This window comes from Charadrius vociferus, unplaced genomic scaffold, assembly GCF_000708025.1.
Source record: "Charadrius vociferus isolate BGI_N301 unplaced genomic scaffold, ASM70802v2 scaffold333, whole genome shotgun sequence".
Classification (NCBI taxonomy): Eukaryota; Metazoa; Chordata; class Aves; order Charadriiformes; family Charadriidae; genus Charadrius; species Charadrius vociferus.
The window spans coordinates 1,192,748-1,214,369 of record NW_009647682.1 but is presented as its reverse complement, the minus strand read 5'-3'; the positions used below and the strand labels follow the sequence as shown (position 1 = coordinate 1,214,369).

General features: G+C 48.2%; 1 protein-coding gene across 1 annotated transcript in view; it reads left to right on the top strand.

The window, feature by feature from the left end:
- Positions 1-21,622, top strand: part of LGR6 (leucine-rich repeat containing G protein-coupled receptor 6) — a 146,073-nt gene that overhangs the window by 67,063 nt on the left and 57,388 nt on the right. The window contains exon 4 of the mRNA XM_009881348.1: positions 7,351-7,422. Coding sequence (XP_009879650.1) covers positions 7,351-7,422 — 72 coding nt within the window. The remainder of the gene's footprint in view (positions 1-7,350; positions 7,423-21,622) is intronic.

Here is a 21,622-nt window from a genome sequence, read left to right as displayed (position 1 = left end):
CATCAACTCCTAATTTTCCTCTAATTGCCCTGTTGTACCTGACTCCCACCATCCTGCCATTCTCAAAAAACTTCCCCTGTTCACTTTCCCGGGTGATGTTCTCACCACCTGCTCTGCATGGACATGGGCCAAGTGCAGGGACCACAATCGTTGGCCCTGGTTGCATCTACAGATGTGGATGCTCTTTCACAGGATGGGTGAGATTTCACAGGTGACAGGCATGGCTGGAGTTGGGAATGGCTGCTCCAAACATGACAAACTAAAGCCTGTAGGCATTTGGGAGCTGACTCATGGCAGGATCAGACATCTTACCTCTGATGACAGGGGTGTCCCCTGAGGAGACAGGCTGGTAGCTGGGAATGGTAACAATTTTCATAATTTAATTTTAATATGCTAGGTCATAGAGATAATTGCGGTCATGTGCATGTCCACAAGTAAACTCTTGCATACATCTTGGGCTGTCAAGGGGCCTGGTGCTTTCCCGGTCTTTCCAGAGAATTAGTTTATGTTTAAAAAAGGATGGGAAACACCCTGGGAATGCCTCCATAAACCTGCCTGTGCAGATGGTCCTCTCCCTGCCCTCGGAGTGAATCCCAGAGCTACTGGAAGCAGGACCAGATTCTTGGCTCTGCCTCCTCCAACTGCTACACTGCACAAAAACCACCTGGAAAGTGGCCATGAAGATAGGCCTGTGCAGAAACCATGCAGGGGTACACCCAGGGAAGCAGGTGTGTGGAGACTTGGAAGAGAGCAAGCGAAGACCCAGGCTGACCCACTACCAACAAAACATCGTGGCACAGGGGAACATGCTGAGATCTTCATGTACCAAGCCTTGAGCCAGCCCCAACCAGAGACAAGGAGAGATGTGGTCTCCTCAGCTCCCCTCAGATGAGTGCAGACTGACAGTAACAGATGCTCAGCACTGGTAGCTGGTTCTCTGAGGTCTTCTCAACTGATGGGTACGTCTTTGCAAAAAGACTTTGCAAGTGCACCTCTCTCAGGGTCTCTGCTCTGCAAGCGTGGCCAACCCATACCCTCCCCATGGAAGCTGATGCTCCTGGGTCTGTGCGTCAGTGTTAGAATCATTAGAAACCAGCTCCATGGGCTGGTTTGTCTCCTCTGCCAAGCCCCTTCCCTTGCAAGATTAACTCCATAGTCCATGATCTCCCATAGTTGGAGCTTTCCAGGGTGGCAGAATGTGCTGCTTAATCAGAGTCTCTGGAAAACTGGAAATTTCCCGATCCTTCCAGACCTCCACATGAGCTGCCTGGACGCCACTCACCTCCGAGTGCCCTGGCTGGAGCTCCATCAGCCAGGAAGTATCCATCCCAGCTGCCCATGTGGCTGAGCTTGTGCTGCACGGCTTCACACTACATCCCACCCTTGCACATGTATCCCTCATCAAATGCTCTGCCGTGCAAGCAGGACTGCCAGGCTCTTACTTTCCTTGCTGAACGTGCAGCAGCAGCAGCAGCACATACTAGCCAAGAAGGAATCCCACACCAGACTCCACAGGGAAAGACTCCAAGTGCAACCACAACCTGAGCCTGCCTCACCCCAAAATGTGGAGGGCAAAATGCCTGGGTGCATCCTCTTGGCTGCAGACCCTGTACCCGCAGCAGCCAGCTGGGGTGGCCCACCCCACTGCTCCGTTCCTCAACAAGCCTCAACCAGTCTGTGTGAGCGTGCAGACCCAGCGCTGCCCACAGCCTGCCTGCACAGACAGTGGCATGAGTGCTGCCCAGCACCTGCCTGCACAAGCATGTTGACCCAGTGCTGCCTGCAGCCGCTCCAACCCACACACTGCCCCAGTGCTGCCCATGGCTGGTCTCCATCAACAGGTAGGCTGGACTGAGCCTGACAAGAGTGGCCTTGCTCTGCACATGCCACATCTCCTGGCTGGATGGACCCTACCCAATGGCCACCCTCACTGGTCCCTCCTTCTCTTTGCCCCCTGAACTGCAATCGCAGCATCTCATGTGGTCCAGGACAGGTGCTGACTAGCCTGGCTTGTGAACACACATCAAAAAACATCACAAAAAAAAGCTATGTTGCCCCAGGATGTCACATTTGCAGGCAGCTTGGGACACTTCAGGAATCCCCAGAGAGACCCTACCTCTTTGACAGCCTTGAACCTGTGCAGAACAGAAATGGCTTTGAGACAAAAGGAATGATGTGGCACATCCAAGAGATGTTCCCATGGGGGAGGGAAGAGGAACGTGCAGAGGTTGGAATGTCTTTAATCCCTGTGCACGGGCTCCAGGCACAGTTGCCTCAAGCAATAACAGCCCTTTGACTGTGCTGGCTGAGTCACTTCAGCCTCCCAAGATGGGGACATTTTATCATGCACAGGCCTGTACCTCTGAGGGCTGGAAGTCTGCTGAGACTGTCTTGTGCAAGGATCCTGGTGTGATGGGACCTGATCCCAGCATTTTTCTGGTTGTTCAGGCGTGGTCTCTGCCAACAAACAATACTCCTACTTGTGAAAATAAAACATGACCTCTGAAGATTTGTGATTTATTCTGGTTCCAGTCAGAGTGCTGTGGATAGCAGGTTGTGTCCATGTCTCCCAGTGTCTGCAAGTTCCAGTACGGTCACTTGAACAGTGCCAACCCAAGGTGACAGTGCACTATCCAGACTTGGTTTTGGGCACTTGCTGGCCTGAATGGTCTTTGCTTGTCATGGTCATCAATGTCCTCAGCTTGTCCAAAAGGCCTGGTGCTGCCGCATTTGATAGTCACTCATCAACCAGCACAGTCTTGTAGGACTTTACTCATTGATACTGCTTGAAGACAGAAAATTGCACTCAGCAATTGAGAAACTGCAGCAACCAGAGTGTGTGCCCACTCTGGGCTGGGTGAGTGGTGAGATTGCGCCATGGGCACAAGAAGTCAAGCTCTGACTAAGGTTGTTTCCAGGCTGCTGCTTCACAGCAGCTTGCAGGAGGAAAGATAATGAAGTCCAGGGATTTTGTCTGAATTGGAGCCAGGAGCTGATGGAGAGGCAGGAGAAAAGACAGATGCCGATGGAGAAAGCCTGAGGACAGTGCAATCTGGGATCTCAGGGTTGCTGTGATCTTGTGGACTGAGGTTCAGGTTCAAAGACCATGTTTGTGCCTCAGTTGGTCACCCTGCAGTGTACCTAGGATCCTGATGCAGGTCCCTGCACCATCGTCCATGCACACACCCTGGAACACAGCTTCCTTTCCCGGGGGAGCATGATTGCAGGGAGGGAACAGGGCATGCCTGAGGTGCTCAGGAACATGAAGGCAGGAGATGACTGGTTTGCAGAGTTGTTCCCTCTTTGCAACACCATTCACGTGAGTCATGCAGTGACCCCTTAATGCAGAATGCATCGGCCGTCCTTGGAGCTGGCCTGGAGCCAAGGACTTCTGCTGTGGATGCTCTCCTCGATGAGCTACAGCATTGTCCTCCTCCATCTTCTACAAGACCAGCATCCCAAAAAGGGGAAAAGCCACCACTTAGACAGGTACTTAGGCCAGTACCCCAGTACAGAGCAGCCCAAGGAACCAGAAGCTCCTGCTACTGTGTACAGCCGTCCTTGACACCATCCCCCAGGTTTTTGTACAATTATTTGGCTGTTGACAAAATCAAGTTATCTGTTGCTGCTGAAAGGACGTTTTATGAAAAACATACTCAAGAATGGTTTAACATGACATGTAAGGATTGACTGCCTTGACCAGGGGCCTGACGGCGCTTGTCCTTAATACCAGACTGTAAGAAAAGCCATGCTGGGACACCCAGTGGTAGGCGCAGCATGTCTTTTCCTGCTCAAACCTGAGCTCCCAATGAGCAGAGCTGGGGTTTTCCTAAGCTTGAGGCTGAATGAAGAACTTATTGTTTAATACCAGTGTGGCCGTGTCCCTAGAAAATTATCTATCCTTGTCTGGAACTATTTTTTGGCCTCTCTGTGTTATGCTCGGATGATGAGTTGTTGGAGCAATTACACGCCATGTGAAGAAACACTGCTTCTTGTCCCAGTCCCATCATCCGAAAACTTCTCTAGCTGTCCTGCTATTGTGAAAAATAGCACTGTCCAGCACTACAGTGATTTCAGAGGTCTCTGAAGCATATTCCTTAAATGTCGTTTGTCTGTGCCAAAATGGCTTCATTTTGGAACCAGTCTATGCTGATGGTGGTCTGGAAAGACTCTCAGTCTGTGTTACTGGTTGGAGAAGGGACTTGTAATAGATGGGAGGCAGCAGGATCCAGCAGTAGCATGGCAGTGGTTTTTGCTTTAATATTGACTCCCGATACTTCCACTGATCAACTCTGAACACTGAGCTCAGATACCATAGAACCACTGAGATCCAATGAGTGTCCCACCAAAACTCCGACAGCACTTCCCAAAGCCCCACTCTATATCACTCTGTATTCAACTGTGCATCTTCTTGATTTTTAACAGACCTGAATTGCTGTACTTCACTGGGCTGCAGGACCCAGTGTCCTATCTCCCCACCACACCTCAGGTACAGAAACAAACCCGTATGCAGCACCAGGAGACCCAGAAGTTGTGTCAGTCCTTACATGACAGCTGTCTGCCCTGATGAGTTTCCTCATCCCAGTGGGCTGCAGAGACAACCCATGGGATTGATCACTGGGTCTTACAGTCCCCTTTCACAAGCCTGGAAGGAGAACCAGGGCCAATGATTACCACCACCCTTGTAATTTCTATTCATTTCTCCCCAGAGGGGAGGATCTGGCATTTCTTTATCCTTGTGCCCCTTGTCCTCTGGCTGCTCTTCTGCTGCCCCATGTCCCGCAGGGCAGGTCCCAGATGGGACAGCTTGGCCTGGCCATAACCTGCCCAGCATCAAGAGGAGCAGAAGGATCACAGCTGGTGTCCTGCTCCTCACACTCACCACGTAGCTACCTGCACAGGGTCTCGACACGCTCCCAAGAACAAGTCTGTCTTGCCTCAGGTCTCCTGGGCTCCCCACCAGCCCTGAGCATTTTGAGCAGAGCTGCATGCCCTTGCCCAGCTGTATTTGCGTAGCCGGTTATCCCTGTCCATCCATGGAGCTTTTATCTTGGTCTCCCTGCAGCATCCTGCATTTTCCAGCTGTTCTGCCACACTAGCTTATCTCTGCACCCCTCCTTGTACGTGCAAGATGCCTTGTGCAGCCCCGTGTTGTCAGCAGAGGTAACAACCTTCCCCTCCCAGCTATCATTTGGGTCCTTAGCAATAATGTTGAGTGTCATCTCCAGGAGAGATGCTGTAGACCCTTAAACAGGCTGTTTATTTGAGAGGGAACCATTTATTAATTTGAGTATGGCCTCTCTGCTGCCTTTTTGTACCATGTTAAATATGTCTTCTCTCCTGCATAACATGCCAGCATTTAACCTCTTACTAAAGTAAAGCTAAAGTCATGGTAGATGATGCCTGTTCTTGCCTCTCCATTCTCATGGCTTTTTACCCTGTGTAGAAAAAAAACTAGATTGCTTTGGCACAACTCATTTTTCACTAGCCACTACTGACAGTTGCTTGTTTCCCTGCTTTTTCTTCTGTGTGCATGCAAATTATTTAATGGTAAGTCCCCATTCTCTTCCAAGGAATTGCAGAGTTGTGTGGCCTACAGCTTCCCTTTTTTAAAGATTGTCTCTACACTTGTCATTTTCCAGCTTTCCTTTCATGACAGACCTCTGAATCATCTGCAGTGAAGCTAGCAGTCGCAGCAATGGGAAAGTTTCTTGCTTGCATCAGTACTCTTTTGGCTGCCCCTCACTACTAAGGACTTGCTGCATCCCTTTGACACTGGTAGCAATTACAACAGCCCCCTGAGCACTCTTTTTGTCATCTCCAACCACTTCTTGAAGGTCTTAGAAATATAAACCGCAGATATGTAAAACACTCCCTTCTTTAGGCACTTTCCCCAGCCCAGCTGCCATGCTGCGATATCTCTCTTGTGCAGAGGAGCATGTGCCCATGATGTCCCAATCTGGGAAGGAATAAGGAGGTTCAGGACAGAGAGTGGTCCAGAGTCAAACACTTAGCCTTTCTAGAGACACAGAGATGGTAAACCCGGTAAACTCATATGTGCGGTGCTCCAGCAGGTCCGTGAGAGAGGAGAGCAGCTGACCAGGTCAGAAATATTCCTGGGGTCTGGTTCTGACCCTGCCTGAATCACTAGAGACAGTCAGACACCCACCCCTGGGGCAGGAGCACTGCCAACCAGTGTCTCCTCCTCTCCAATCACTTGTGTAGTTACCTCAGTGTCCATGGCCCTTCTCCATGCCCTACGCTCACTTCCATTTCTGAAAAGTCTTCCTGGGTCCTGCCCATTCAGCCCAACAGCTCCAGTCACTTGCTCTCTCTGAAGCCCCTGGGCTGGTTTCTTTTTTTCCCACAACAGCTCCAGTTACTGCTGCAAGTTGTGCCAGTGCTGTGAAGCCCCTTAGCAAACAGTTATGGAATGGCTCCTCATCCATTGTGTTTGCAACTGTCCCACAAGTTGAATAAGAAACCTGCCCACAGGCTAGTTTCCATAGACCCTGCAGAGGTAACCGCCACTGACACACACTGGGAGAAGGATGTCTTACACAAGTATAAATATGGGACAACTCAGCTGAAAGCCCTGATTATTACTCTGGACTAACAGATGCACGTATGCAGTGGAGAGGCCCCTTTATGGTCACATCCTCCCAGTGGATAGAATCATAGAACCATAGGATCGTTTAGGTTGGAAAAGACCTTTAAAATCATCAAGTCCAACTGTTAACCTAGCACTGCCAAGTCCACCACTAACCCATGTCCCTCAGCACCACGTCTACATGTCCTTTAAATCCCTCCAGGGATGGTGACTCCACCACTCCCCTGGGCAGCCTGTTCCAGTGCTTGATAACCCTTTCGGTGAACAAATTTTTCCTAATATCCATCCTAAACCTCCCCTGGTGCAACTTGAGACCATTCCCTCTTGTCCTATCACTTGCTACTTGGCAGAAGAGACCAACCCCCACCTCTCTACAGCCTCCTTTCAGGTAGTTGTGGAAAGCGATAAGGTCTCCCCTCAGCCTCCTTCTCTCCAGACTAAACAACCCCGGTTGCTTCAGCTGCTCCTTGTAAGACCTGTTCTCCAGACCCCTCACCAGCTTCATTTGGCCTTCCCTGGGACATTCTGCTGCCAGATTGTGGGCCAGACTGGACTGCAGCTCATCTGCCAGCAGCCTGCAAGCTTGCTTAAGATGCCTGGGTGACAAACATTGTGCTTTCCAACCCCTCTAGCTTTCCAACAAGAGTCCAGGACAGCTTCAGAAACAAGCAGCAATATCCTCCATTTTGTGTCAGGATTATTTTTTTTTTAAAACAAAGTTTTCTTTTTTCTAATTATAGGATGTTGCAGAACAATCAGCTGAGTCGCATCCCTGCAGAGGCACTGAGAGATCTTCCAAACCTCCAATCTCTGTAAGTCATTAAAAATCAATGCTGTGAGTTGAACAGTCCCTTGGGGGCCGCGGGCTTCCCAGCATTTGAGTCATTAATTCCTTTGTCAAGGATGTTCTGTCCCTTCTTCCTTTTCTTTTCGAATTAAAGCAAAGTTTACTGTCACTTAGCGTCTAAGGGAGGGGAACAGAGTTTTCAAGGAAGGAACACTGTCTTGGTAAAGGATGTTGAAATTACAGCTCCCCATGTGTGCGTCGTGATGAAAAGGCCACCAGCACCAATGCATATTTCAAGGAACACTGGAAAATGTCCACCCAAAAGGGGGTCCATCCACTGTGGACCTGCCAGGGAGCACAGAGGACACTCTGGTCTGTCAGCATGTCAGTTGGGCCGTTTAACCCAGATAAAGGGTAGCTGTGTCAGGGTAGAAACACTTTAAAACACTTTTAGTGATTCGGCCAGGAGAAGAAGCTGAGGCTGTAATCGTGCTTATCCTTTAAAGTGACTATATCCACAACAGGTTTGTGCTACTGTATTCACTAAAAATCACCCATTACTGAACCATTTGCAGTTTTCCTGTGTATGGTCATGCAATCAGATCCTGGTAATGCCACTGAATTTAGGGAAGGTCTGTTTGGTAATCGCCCAGCTGGTGTAAGCAGCACTGCTGAAGCTAAAAAACCCAACCCTAACCCTTAACTTCAGTCTCAGTCTTGCTCTGTCTTTTTATCACGGAAGTTTTTGGCTGGAAGCAGTTTCTGGGTGTCTACACGCCAGCCTCCTGTTTGGAGCAGGATTATCACCAGTACTTGGTGGGGCAGTTGCAGCTTTGTCTATCCAAGCCTTGAAACCCTCCAAGCACAGAGATTCCCCCCTCACTGGTGACCTGGCCTGAGGCTGTTCTTCCTGGGGAAGAAGCTTTTCTTCAAGTCCAGCCTAAAACTCCTGAAGCACAATTTGTGTTCATTACTCTTTGGTGACTTGGAACCATCCAGAAGAACTTTGCTCCATCATCTTTAGTTGTGGGTCGCTAGCAGATGTCCTCTTAGCTTCTTCTCTGCTAGGTGAAACCAATCCAGCTCCTTCCACCTCTACTCGAGGGGTAAATGCTCTGGGACCCTAAGTCAGTTGCCAGCCCTCCACTGGACCCGTCTGGTTCCTCTTCATCCTTCTTACACTGGGCAGCCCCAAACTGGGCACAGTTCTCCATGTGTGGCCCTCCCAACATCAAGTATGAGTTTCTGTAAATATTAATTTTAATATTAGTTTGCAATGGGGGTGTTGGCTGTGCAGGATAGGAATATTCTTTCTGCCAGGAGAGATTTGATACATTTGTTGCTGAAACATCATTGGCACGTGGTTGTGGCTGTTATTAAAATGTGTTGACATCACCACCAGTGCCAGAGTTAAGACCCCCCACTCCAGGGATTTGGAGATTAGATTGTTTTCTAAATGACTTCCCTTTCAAGGGTAACGTGTCATGGAAGGTCACCACAATGGGGCTGCCCCAGAACGTCCCTTTTCCCCCTCAGCTTGTCTCTCTTATGCCCATGAAGAGTGTGTGACAACCAGTGCCACCACAGCCCATGGTTGGATAGACCCAAACTTTGCTTCTGAAGGTTCAATTGCTTGGGACACTTGGCCTGCTGCTTGGAACACTTAGCCTGGGGCGCACACTGCTGGTGGATGCCACTTCAGCTAGTGCTGAGAGGTCCACACGCTCCATCCCCTCAGCCAACAGCCCCCCCTGAAATATCATATGGCACAGGAGAAACGCAAAATGCTCCAAGAAGCTGCTCACAGCACTTTCGGGCTTCATATAAGGCTCAGGATGGGAGAATGGTCTAGCTTGAATCACCACACATGAACCTTTTCTTAGTGCACTTTGAGGCCACCTCGTCCAGTGTAGGCCCCCCAAGTGTCTCCAAAGTTGGGTGAGGAGGGAAAGCTTCGGCCAGCTGGGATCTCATGTTCTTCCTGCAGAAACTGAACAATAAGAGCAAATTTTAGGAAAAAATAAGCTGCTTCAGACAACCCAAGGGAGACTAGGCTTGGAATAAAATCAGGGCTCAGTATCAGGGTATGTCTGGTTAGGACACACCTGATGCCCGTTGTATTAGGACTGGTTTCAAGAGCCACAGCAGCAGGGGTAAGAAAAGCTGCTGTAGCCATTTGCCTCCTGAGTGTGCTGCCCCAGCCCGCAGGCTCCCATCCAAGGTCCATGGTGACTGAGCAGGGACCTCCTGCCTTTCCCCAGCAGCCTCGGCCCTTTGGACCAACCTGTCTGGGCTGTTATTCCCCTCTCAGCACTCCCCTCAGCCCCTCACTCCTGGTAGTTCAGCCAGGTCTTTCTTCCCAGCAGTGCACAAGCACCCATGCCCGGTCCCTCTGGGCTCCTTCACTCCTTCTCTCCTCACCATCTGTTTTTAGGATACCTGCCCTCGTTGCCCTGGACCACAGCCACCTCTTCTGAGCCTTCCCCAGATCCGCCTCTGAGACTCAGGTTCCCTTCCCAGCCTCTCATCAGACCCAAATTCCTGCCCCAGACACAAGCTGTACACAGGAGGGACCAAGGCAGTGGGCTCCCACTGCTGTCTCTTTCTTACAGAAAGCAAAAACCTGTTAGACCTGACAAGACCTGGGTCCGGGACGGGAGAGGGGGCAACAACTTCTGACCTGCGGGACTGCTCTACTCAATGCTCCTGACTACACCAGCCAGACCCACAGTGTATCCGCCAGCCACCAGGCACAGTGAGAGTAAATATGTTCAAAGAAGGGCTCCTGCTGGGAAAATAAGTATTTCATGGGATGGAGCTTAAAGTGCCCCTCCAGCCAAGGGAGCCTGGGTACATGTTCTTATGGTCACAGACTGCCCAAGGCTTCTGGACCATCTTTACACAGATGAGTATTTAATTAAACACCCTTTTTGGGAGGCCCAACTTTAAGAACTGGCAGAGAGTATCAGAAAATAAGAGATGTGCATTGGGAAAACAGCACAATCCCTCGTGGCATATCTGCTGTTGGCAACACCTCTCCCCCTGAGCCAGACAGGTATCCCGCTCGCCCGCTCAGGAAGGTGGGACCAGCAGCAGTTGAGCTGGATCTTCTTCATCACATCTCACCTGATCAGAGAAACTGGAAAAGGATTAGCTAAGCCACAGGCAGCAAATTAGTGGGCATTGGTAGACACAGCAAACTGTGGGGCAAGATGCTGTGTATCTTTCCCCATCAGGATAATAAAACCTGCACATACTCATCTCTCGCTGCACACTCAGAAGTGCTTTCCAGAGAGTTCGCTCACTGTCAGTGTGTGCAATGCACTGCACTGGCAAGAACAACATGAGCATGGGAAGGCAAAGTGATCTTCCCTAGGGCAACAGCAAAGTCAGGAGTAGTACCTAGATGTCCTGGATCCACTTGCCACATTCAGGTGTTTCCATGCCTCATTTGAGACTCTGCAATGGCATGATCGGTATGTATAACCACCAGTCACCAGGAGAGGAAGTATTTGGGACAGACTGTGTGAAAGATTGAAAGCTCCAGGAGAGATGTTTCTACAACAAAAAGAGGTAGCAAAACAGTAGTATCTTCTGTAGGTGTCACATCAGTGAACCCACCTCACACATGCTGTTCTTTCTGTGCTTACAAGAATTCAGGGTACAGCCATAAGACATCAGTCAGGTCCCCTACAGTCGCTTTCCCATGATTTGCCCCTATGGCTGGGTCCAACTTTTCAAAACAGGGCAGGGGGGGCCCTCTCTATAAGCAAAGTTTCAGAAGTGTCCCATGCAATGGAGACCTCTTCCCTGTCCGAGCTACCTGGTTAAAGGACAGGCACCTCTCAGAAAGACCCTGATCACAGATCAGCAACAGGCAGCAGTAAAACCTGCCCTCAGTATGGAGAGTACAGGAGTTTGGGAGTCTCTAACAGCAGGAGATCAATTTGTACATACATGCTCAAGGAGATGAAAGTCCGGGCAGAAAGAAACTCCAATAAACATTGTAACTCACAGAGCATTATTCTCCGAGGCAGTTCTGTGCAGATAGTTATTCACCGAGAGAACAGGCACAAGCCAGCTCTGCCTCACACCAGCACTGCACCAAGCCCTGTCTGCATCCCTAGCTTGGCCACTTGAAAGAGTGGAGGGCACGTGCAGAAAAAGATGATGATTTTCACTTTGTTGTCTTTATACAGAAACTGTACAGCAGAGAACCCTTGGGCGTGGTGAAGGCCCAAGAACCGTGTCTGGTAACTAAGCCCAGCGTGGCTGTGAGGTACAGTCCTGCCTCCTGCGTGGAGAGGGATATTTCTGAAGACACACTGTGTGTGTTATGAGATTGTACCACTGCTGTGTCTCACTGGTGAAAGCATGACCTGCTTTATCCTGGGTCTCCGTCCTGTGCTGCTTCCCCAGGGGAAGATAAGCCAGTGCTTGCAGAGTCTTGCAATTCTCCTTCTAGCTCATGTTTAGAATGTTTACAGAAGATGCTCTTCTGTAGCTGCCTTTTTCTTCTCTCTCCGTTCAAACAGGGAAATGCTCCATAAAGATAAATGACACCTGATTTGAAAAATGAGAGTGGCACAGTATGGACAGTCACTATGTCTTAAGGCAGATAGAGAGCTAAGATGCTCTGCTTGGTTTTCACTGGTGCTGCTATTACTTCTCCAAATGTAGTTACTAACCTCAGGCCGAGGTCTGCATTACAGACATTTTTTTTTTCCCTCTTTTTCAAATATCTGAGTCATTTTCCATAAGTTTATGAGACTCTTGTGTATTCGTTGCCAAAAAAATAGCCAGCATGGAACACCCATAGGTCACCCACAGCATGGTTTCCAAGCATTACCGGTCAGGCTATCTGAGACCCAGTGTACTCATGTTGCCCAGAGACTATTTTTTCCATGCAGAAGGGGAAGTGACTTTATGGCACATCATGACAGTTCATGAGTTACCGGACTTGTTATGGCACTTCGTGGAATATTAACTATCTGCTTTGCAAGTTGGCAACACATGCTAAGCAGGCAGGACAGCTGAAAAGGGGGGTGAAAACGGGAGCCAACAGGAATGGGGTGGAACAGACAGCTGTACTAGACAGAAAGGGATTGTGTGCTGGTTATTTTCTTGCTCTTTCAGATATTTGCATTTGATGTCCATGTTCGTCATTCTGGGATTCAGGCAGGATTTGAAGGGAAAGTATGCATCTCTTAAGACAAGCTGATACAGGAGAGGAAAAACAGACTTCTCAATACACAAGCCTTTTCTCAGGTTTACAACAGAAGCAGTCAAACTAAGTGGAAGCTGAGAACAATTGTTTTGAGCGTAGCTCTACTAGTAGAACTTATCAGGCAATTCAAGCGATGAGGTGGCCAAACAAGTGTGATGGAAGGGGATGTTTCTAGCCACTGTGGACATAGAGACGTTGGTATTTACTGCCTGCACAGCACCAAGTTAGAGCTGAAATGGAGCAAAAGCCTAACATGTCAGTGGAGTTTCTGAAATAGGAAAGCAAAAAATAATGATTAATAAACTCCAGTTGTCTCCAAAGGTAGCAGATGTCTTGTCTTTTGAGCATTCAGAGAGGATGCCCACTGAGATAGGACACGTGCACCCAAGCCTTGGTAGCACTTAGAACTGAAATGCTGGGTCCCTTTGCTGCACTGCTGGGGTCCAAGCTGGGGTCCCAGGCATGTGGCACGTCCGGACCTGTACTGAAGTCCCTCTGCTGAGAATACCAGACTCTCCTCAGGCTCTGCAAGGTGTGTACTGTGAGGCCATGGTACCAGCTAGGAAGTTTGCAGCAAGTTTGGAAGTCTCTAACAGCAGGACATCAATTTGTACATACATGCTCAAGGAGATGAAAGTCCAGGCAGAAAGAAACTCCAATAAACATTGTAACTCAGAGAGCAGAAGAAAAGTTATTCCTCCTTTTTACTGGGGGATGATGCACAGGGAAGTAGAAGTCTCCTGTCCAGAATGATCAGAGAGTCTGTGGCACAGTCAGGGCATGAACTCTACTCTCCAGAGTACTTTGCCCCCAGGAAAGCTTCTTCCACATCGGAGCCGTCTCGTATTGGATATGCATGCTGCACGGCTTCCCACATGGCTTTTTTGTGGCAGCCTGAACAAAGGACTCCACCTCCAGGGAGAGGAAGCAGCAGCTCTCTGTTAACATGGTCTGGGACCTGCTCTCACATCTGTCTCTAGAAGACCAGAAACAAGGAAGGAAAAACACTAGCCAGGTGTCACACAGACCATGCTTACACTGCCCTCCTTCTGTGGCCCTCCCCCTGCTCTTCCCTTCTGATCTGGATAAGATGAGACGCTGTCTTCAGGCAAGGAGTCTTCTCAAAGCTGCCAGCCCATGAGCTTCAGGTGTGCAGGATTTTCCATGGCAGGTGTGGTCTCGCCCACAAAAGACATGTTGTGGTGCAGGTATCAGCAACGAGAGGACATTAATTTTAACTAACCTGGATGAGGCATACTGGCACCCAGGAAACCTAAGTTACTGAAGTTCCAGTCCTTCACAGGACAGACAGCATGCCAAAAAAAATTACTTTAGATTCAGGCAAGTTTAGGTGAGATGGGAGGGTCAGGGTGTTCCCCTGCGGAAGGTCTCCAAGAGAATGTTCCCATTGTCCTGTGTGATCCCCCCATACCTTTTCTAACCAAGGAAGATGCAGTCCTGAGTTTTGACAAATAATATTTCAAACATACTAACAGGGCTTCCTCCTGCAAACCCTATCACAGGTGCCGGGGAGACTGGCAAACCAGGTGGAAGTTTCCAGTCATTCAGCATAACTCTGTGCCAAGGGCTTTCATAGGTCTAGGACATCCACTTGCTAGTGGGAGGTGTCCCTGTCTATGGCAAGGGGGTTGGAACTTGATGATCTTCAAGGTCCTTTCCAACCTAAACCATTCTATGTGCTGACCCAAAGGTTGGCTGCTCCAGGTTGGCTTACTGCGTATCACTATCACTCATCAGGGACTTCATGTGGTCTGGGCCAGTCGTCCTCCAGAGGGAGGCATTCACTATGGGGTTTCAGCATTTCCCAACTAGAGGTGTTTATGATTCACTCTGCCCCATGGGTGCCAGCCAGCCTGAGGAGGCAAGTGTCAAATCCACCCAAATACCCCCATCCACATCAGACACACCTGTCCTCACAAACACCCCTCATCACAGGTCCTCTGAAGCTGCAGCCATGCCCGTGGGGCCAGAATCAGACCTGCCCTGCTCCCTGTCAGCTACAGGATGTGGAGGCATCACTGCCTGGAGCCTGAGCTGTCAGGAAGCAGACCTTGGCGGGGATCACTAGATGAATACAAAGAGGAATTTGGATTTCAAAATACAAGAATACAAAGTTCTGGAGACTGAGCCTCCTACCAAGCGTGAGGGAGCTGCTTCCCAGCAGGCTTGCTATATCTGGGAAGCATGTTGGGAAGCCCAGTGGGGAGGATTAGAGAGAACACGCACACCTGATGGCAATGCTCTAAGCCCTGCAAGAGGTGCCAAGGCTTTACGTAATGCTCTGATCCAGTTGTGATCCCCTGGCAGAGTATCTGGTTACCAGTGGTTTATAGGTGCAGTAATACAACATACCATGTGTATTCTGGAAGAGTCGTGTGTCAGTCTAATTAACGACTTTGTGGTTTGTGAGCACTTACCTAAAGCAGATGGGCACTGTGTCTGTTCCTCTGCCAGGCAGAAGGAGTCCAAGGTATTTCAAAGTGAGCAGGTGCTATAAATTATAATTACCAAGCTTGCAGAGGTAGAGAAAGAAAAGAGAAAAGAAACCTGATGGATTAAGAGATCAAGATAAACTCTTGCTTTTTCTTTTTCAAATACTTATGGAAAGTGATGAGAATGGCCGGCTCTTTCTGGAGTTTCTCGAAGATCAGCACTTTGGGAAGGTGCTTAGCGTGTGTCTGGCTCGTCTGGGTGGGTGTTGCCTACAGCAGTTTGGAGGGGGAAGGGGTGATTAGTACCCGCCAGAAGAGTGTCAGAGCTTTTCCAGTATGGGTGGATACATGGTGGCCTCAGGACAGTCATCACAGCTTCTCTTACCTAGCTTTGAGGCCAGAGGCTCCAGGATGATAAGATTTCTAAGTGGCAGCTTTCCCAAAGTTACCACTGTAGTTCAGCTCCACAGTATCACCCTGTGCTTTCACACATCACATTGGTGATGTGATTTCTAGCTATGGCCATGAATCCCAGAGCTCTGTGCATTTCCTTGAGGTTACCTCCTCCAGATTGGGGAGGAACTGCCCTAACAGCTAATTACTGGGACTTGAGAGACTTTGGGCCTCCCTAGGATAGCAGCAGGGTTTCTGACTCAGTAAGACACAGTAGCATAGGCACAAAGCTTCCAGAGTCACATTTCTCCCTGCTGGATAAAGACATCCATTCATTTATCTCCTGCCCCCAATGGTAGCTCATTTTTCCTCCCACAGAAACTTATGGCTGCATTTCACTTCATGTAGACCCCAGACCCCAAGAGTATGGACATAGCTGTCATGGAGATGCTAATACACATAATGTCATCTAACCCCCTGGTGGGACATCAGCAGTGTGGGAATTTTCTGGCTGACTTCATTTCCCTGTGTCTTAGCAGCACCATTTAGTCAAGAGAGACAAGTGGATGCACTAGGAGAGAAAATCATCTCCTGGAAGTAGGCACCTGCCTTTGGAGACGGATCACTCCCAGCGCTGCCTGGTCCTCTCTGTTCACAGAGGGACATACAGTTTGAAAGGAGACATCTGACTACAGTTGATATGACTCCTAGCTGTGATACCCGCCTGTGTATCAAACTTGATGTCCTCATTAAGTCCTTGGTACCTGGAGCATGGTGTGTGAATCAGGGAGTTAACCACAGCTCTAGTACATCCCCTGGCCTGCACATGCAGGGATCTGCTCAGAAACATCTAAACAACTGGTAATCCTGCTCCAGAGGAGTGAGAGCATGTAAATCATAGTCCACCAACACTAAAATTTGGGATAAGAGGGAACTAGAAGTCTGGTGTCTTGGCTAAAGGTGTGCAAAGCCCATTAAGTAATAAAGTAATTTTCAGATATTTCTGCCTCGTCCAAGTGATCAGCAACAATCAGGGCCTTGGACCAGCCTTGACCATGGGATTCCCCCACAGCTGTTTTTGTCCCAGCAGCCTCCAGCATGCTGAACCCATACCCCGATTCACCCTTGCATTTGCAAGCACAGAAACAAATTGTGGCACAAGACTTGGAGAGTGGTTCCCAGCTACTTTTCAACAAATCTCCCCCTCTGCTATCAGTTTCTTCTATCTCTCAGTTATGGCCCACTTCCTGCTCTGCAATGTTCCCTTTCCCCATTAGAAGCAGCGGTTCATGAGGACTGAAGCCTCAAGATCCTGCACCACGAAGTCAGGCTCTTCTTGCCTCCTTTCCACAATGTACTTTGAGTTTTCTCTTGTCTCCCAGGCAAGATGCACCATAAAGCTAGCAAACACCGGCTTGAGTCCTTGCAGGCAGTTTGTTAGCCCTGTATCACAAAAGGATTGACTCTCTTGCTATTGGGCTCGATGGTGTGTTTGGTAAAGCAAAGGGGCCCAAGAAAAAAACCCTGTGACCGAGTCTCCATCTGTCTTCTGTCTCTTGGCGACTCCTCCTTTGTGCACCATGTCAGAGAAGCAACTGCAGATAAGCAAGAGACCTTCCCTCCATGTCAGCATGTGTCAGTCACCGAGAGCAAACCATTTTCTGCTACCTGGTGGCTAATGCCCCCCGTACACAGCCGTCACCACTGCAACTATACACAGGTGGTGGGCAACAGCAGAATAGATCCCATTCCCTGGGATCCTGTCCTTGCTCTCATTTTAGTTGTCCTTTATCCCTCACAGTCTTTGTTCACTGCACCCCTCTGAAATATTTGCAGTATTCACTTGCCACTCTGCCACAAAGCTGTTGTTCACAGCTGAAGTCAGCCACAGTCTCCCTAAAGAGGAGGACTTCAGTCCCACCAGCACTGGTCCTGCTGACACCACCTTCCCATTTCAGGTGCTTATATGACAGCAGTGTCTGTCCTCTTTTCATCTGTCCTGCAGAAGGATTTGATGCCTTCATAAGTTGATGGGATGCAACCTGGAGGACAAACTGTGTCATATACATTGTTCTTAAAAACGTTGCAAGTATTTTCATGTTTTCTACAAATCTAATTTCCCGTTATATTCTGTTTTCACTCCAGCTTTACTTGACTCAAAATCTCTAAGCGCTAAATCAGCCTGACATGTATACTCTGTGCACACAAGTTAATTTTACCTCTAAGTAAAACAAACCAGTTCCTCCTACCCATTGGTTCACTTTCCTGATATCTTTAGCAGGAACCTTTTAGAGTCTTATGGAAATGCAATAAAGACTACTTCATCCCCTGTCCCTCAAGGCAGGTAATTATTTTTATACATATGGCCGGAGATTAAAATGCAAAGAATGACTTATAGCAATTTGAGAACATGTGGACTTTGATGTAGACAAAGGAGGAAAGCTCTTCCCACCTGATCAGATTCTCACAAACATATAAATTCTTATGACAGAAGGAAGAAAAAAATTACTTTGGAATCAGTATGGCCTGAAGAGCTCAGTCAATTCATTCCTCGTTTCGCTTCTTTGATCTATTTGATATTGGACAGTTTGCTGTTAACAGCAATATTCTTCTCTATAAATCACATGTGATGCAGTAAGGTTTAAGAAAGGTGTTGTTTCCATTGGGTGTTTCGAGGATAAAAGCTATGGAAAAAACAGAAATCTATAAAGTCAGCCTAACATAGCAGTGACTTACAATCTGTTGGCATAGAAGTTGTCTTGTGGCAAGACCACCTCAGTCCTGTAACATGATTTATTGGCTACCAGGTCTCTCTGGAGCACAATGAAAAAAAGGTCAGGGAAGAGCAATGAGGTAGTTCTTAACAGTCAATCTGAAGATAGACTGAAACAAAGCAATCACAAGTACTTTCTTGGTGATTGCTTCTGCTGAGAGCACAGGATGCTGAATTTCACCTGTAACAGACCACTTTGCAGCAGAAAGCATGCCTGTGGCAGGAAAGAGCCCAGAAAAAGTTTCAGTGCAGGCAGTGTGCTAAAGAAGTTCCTTCCACTCTAGAGGACGCTTGCTGCCCAAAAGCTTCCTGCCCCATCTCTGAAATCCTCTCTTTTCCCTGAGGCACCTCTTCTCAGCAGGCAGCTCTGGAGAGGAGGACAGCTAAGTCAGTGAAGTTTTGTCCCCATTCTTCTTTTCAGAAGTTTGATCTCCATTTTGGCATTAATGGTATTTCTACAAAGGAGAAAGTCTAGGAAGGGCAAAGAGCAGACATCTACCACATCCAAGTAAACACTACAGTCAGGCGTGTCAAACATCTGGATGTACTGCAGGTAATTTCATGCAGTGGCATAGCCATGGTGTGGTGAGTCCTTGCTGAGGTTTGGCTGCTGTTAGTATTCCTCATTGTCTGTATGGAAGCAGGAGCCTCTCTGGCTCCATGTGCCATCATCCTTCCTCCCAGGTGTAGTGTGCACAAACAGATTCACCTGAAATGCAGCAAGGTGTCCCCTGTAGCTTATGTAGTTAAGTCAGTGCACAGAGAGTGTGGAAATGTTACAGCTGTGTTTTCTTTCTTTGGATTCAGGTGGGATGATATCCCTGGAAGGAACTGAGGCTCTTCTCTGTAGCCACATCTCACAATTTGGTTCAGGAATTAGAAGCCAAATTCAGAGGCATTAATGCTTTTTGGCATAGATTTTGAGCAGACAAAATTTTTCTGGTTCCACATACCACAGGCTGTCATCCAACCTGCTGCTCGCTAGTTCTTTTCTCCCTTTCACCCAGTCTGAGCTGTCACTGAAGATCTGTGCTTGTCACCAGGCAATAGCTTGGCAATATCAGGCCAGGTTTGAGGAGAAAAAGCTGCATTAAAATACAAATCCAAGATTCATATTTTGGAGTTGTTCCTCTGCTTACACTGGCCTGATCCAAATCCCTGGTCTGGGTTCAAGAGTATCCCAGACTAGGAAACAAAGTGTGTGGCTAGACCCTACTTCTTATGCCAGCAGCTTTCTCTGCTATTCAGCTCGTCTCCCCGTGTTGTTTATGGAGTGTTCCCTAGTACCTTTGAAGAGCACTAGCATTTTTACTGCAATGATGAGCAAGAATACATTTTCAAAAGCCATTGGCAAATCCACTTGGCAAGAAAATGCACCCTCTTTTACAGGGGCAAAAAACATGGCTTGGACACTGTGTTCTTGGTAGCCCCCAGCAAGCAGCTTCACTGCCTCCCTTTTGCAGCCCTCAAAGAACAGCAGCAGGATCAGCCATGCTGGCATTTGGCATTACAACAGAGCAGCCTGGGCCAGGTTTGCAGTTGGGAAGTTGAGTGGCTGTGACCAGGAGGCTGGTGTCTCTGTGCTTCTGCTATGACTGGAGTGCTAGATCCTTCCCTCATGGTGGAACATCCTAAGATACCACCAGGAAGGAAATCAAATTCTTCTGAGTCATCCTCCATGGCCTCACTACACAACCTTCCTTCCCTTCAGGTAACCTTCTGCTGTGCCTACACCTCCCTCGGGTGGACCAGGTGGATTTGTCTCCTCAAACCCTAGCCATCCAGATATTACTCATCTCAGCTAGTCAGCAGTTGAAAATAATCAGCATCTCCAGAGGGTGAATCATCCCTGTTATCTCAGAGCCCTGTCTGGGGGGTGGGCAGGGGCAGTGAATCACTCTCTGGAGGACTCTGGTTTTCTCTTCTCTATAGGAAAGGCCCTATAATTGGTTTCAAGTTCTGTGTGAATGAAGTTGGGCGAGATGTGTTTTTCCTACCCCTAGAGAGCAAAAAAATTGCCCCTTTCCTCACCCTCTGCTTTTAACTGGCAAAAACACCTCACCAAGCTAACACACATCATCAGAGCTTGTGTACCAAAGCAGAGCTGAGCATCTCTTCTCCCCCATAGCCCTGTGCACAAAACCCAGCACACACCTGTGTAGCCCTCAGAGAAAGCTATCAGAGGAGATCATCTTGCCCAAAAATACAAGTGCAAGGATCAGCTTACCCATTAACCAGAGAGGAATTTCTCTGCACTCCAGAGCTGGAAGGATTTGAATTTGTAACTATTGTTCTGGGGGCAAGTCAGAAATGAGAAAGCCTTCTGACATGGATACTGGGTACATCATGGACATGTTTTTTTCCTGTCAGTGGCAGGAACTCAGCTGGTCAGATTAGAGCCTTTTCTGCTTAGCAGTAAAAAAAGCATGAAATTCAATGTGGTTATCCAACTACAATGACCTCAATAGCTTTTATTGAGAGGAAGATTTAGAGACCACACACAAGTTGTTGAATGCATCATCTTCAAGGAACAGTTCTCTTTAGCAGTGACCCAATAAATCCCTGCTTCCATTTGTCCTTCATCCGTTACTCCCTGGCTTTCAGCAATGAGATGTTGTGAAGTTTATCTAAGGGAAATGTCCATATGGCTCATGCTTGTGAGCGTCCACGCTGTGAAAGATCCCTGGATTCATCTCCTAGGAAGACAAGAGTGTCATGTTGTTTATCAGACTAACAGCTAACAGTTTAGCAAATTTCAGTCACTCTAACTTATTTTATTGTGAGGCAGAACTGGCAAATAATACAGAAAAAATAGGTGTCTACATGAATGGCTGTCTCCTCCCAAAAAGGGTGTCAGCAGTTACAGAAACTCTACCTCTGACTGCATCAGATGCTGTACCTGTGTACACCGTGTATAAAAAGCACGAGTTTCATATCCTTACAGCTTTTGTTGTTCTTTCCTGGAACATGTAGAGAGTAGGCTCTTCAGCTCCCAGTGATCTTGAGTTGGGCCATCATGTTAACGATGAGTCAGTTCCTCTCTTGAGACTTCACTTTCTAATTTTCCCATTCATTGAGCTTGTGGTATGCACCAGTTGGAAGAGGGTGATAACGAGTGACACCCTTGCTGAGCCCAAGCACCTACAAACTTTTCTGTATTGATTGATAGCAACCTAGTATGGCAACCAGGAACTCCATTTGGATAAACATTCAAGAGATCATTCACACTAAGATTAAACTGGTGGTCGCTTGTCTATCTATATTGCTCCTTCCTTTCTCTGCCCACACGGCAATGGCTGCAGTACCCCCCTTTCAATAAGTAAATGTTCCTCAAAAGAGACTGACAAGCACAGAAACTTAATTCCATTTTCATATCCCT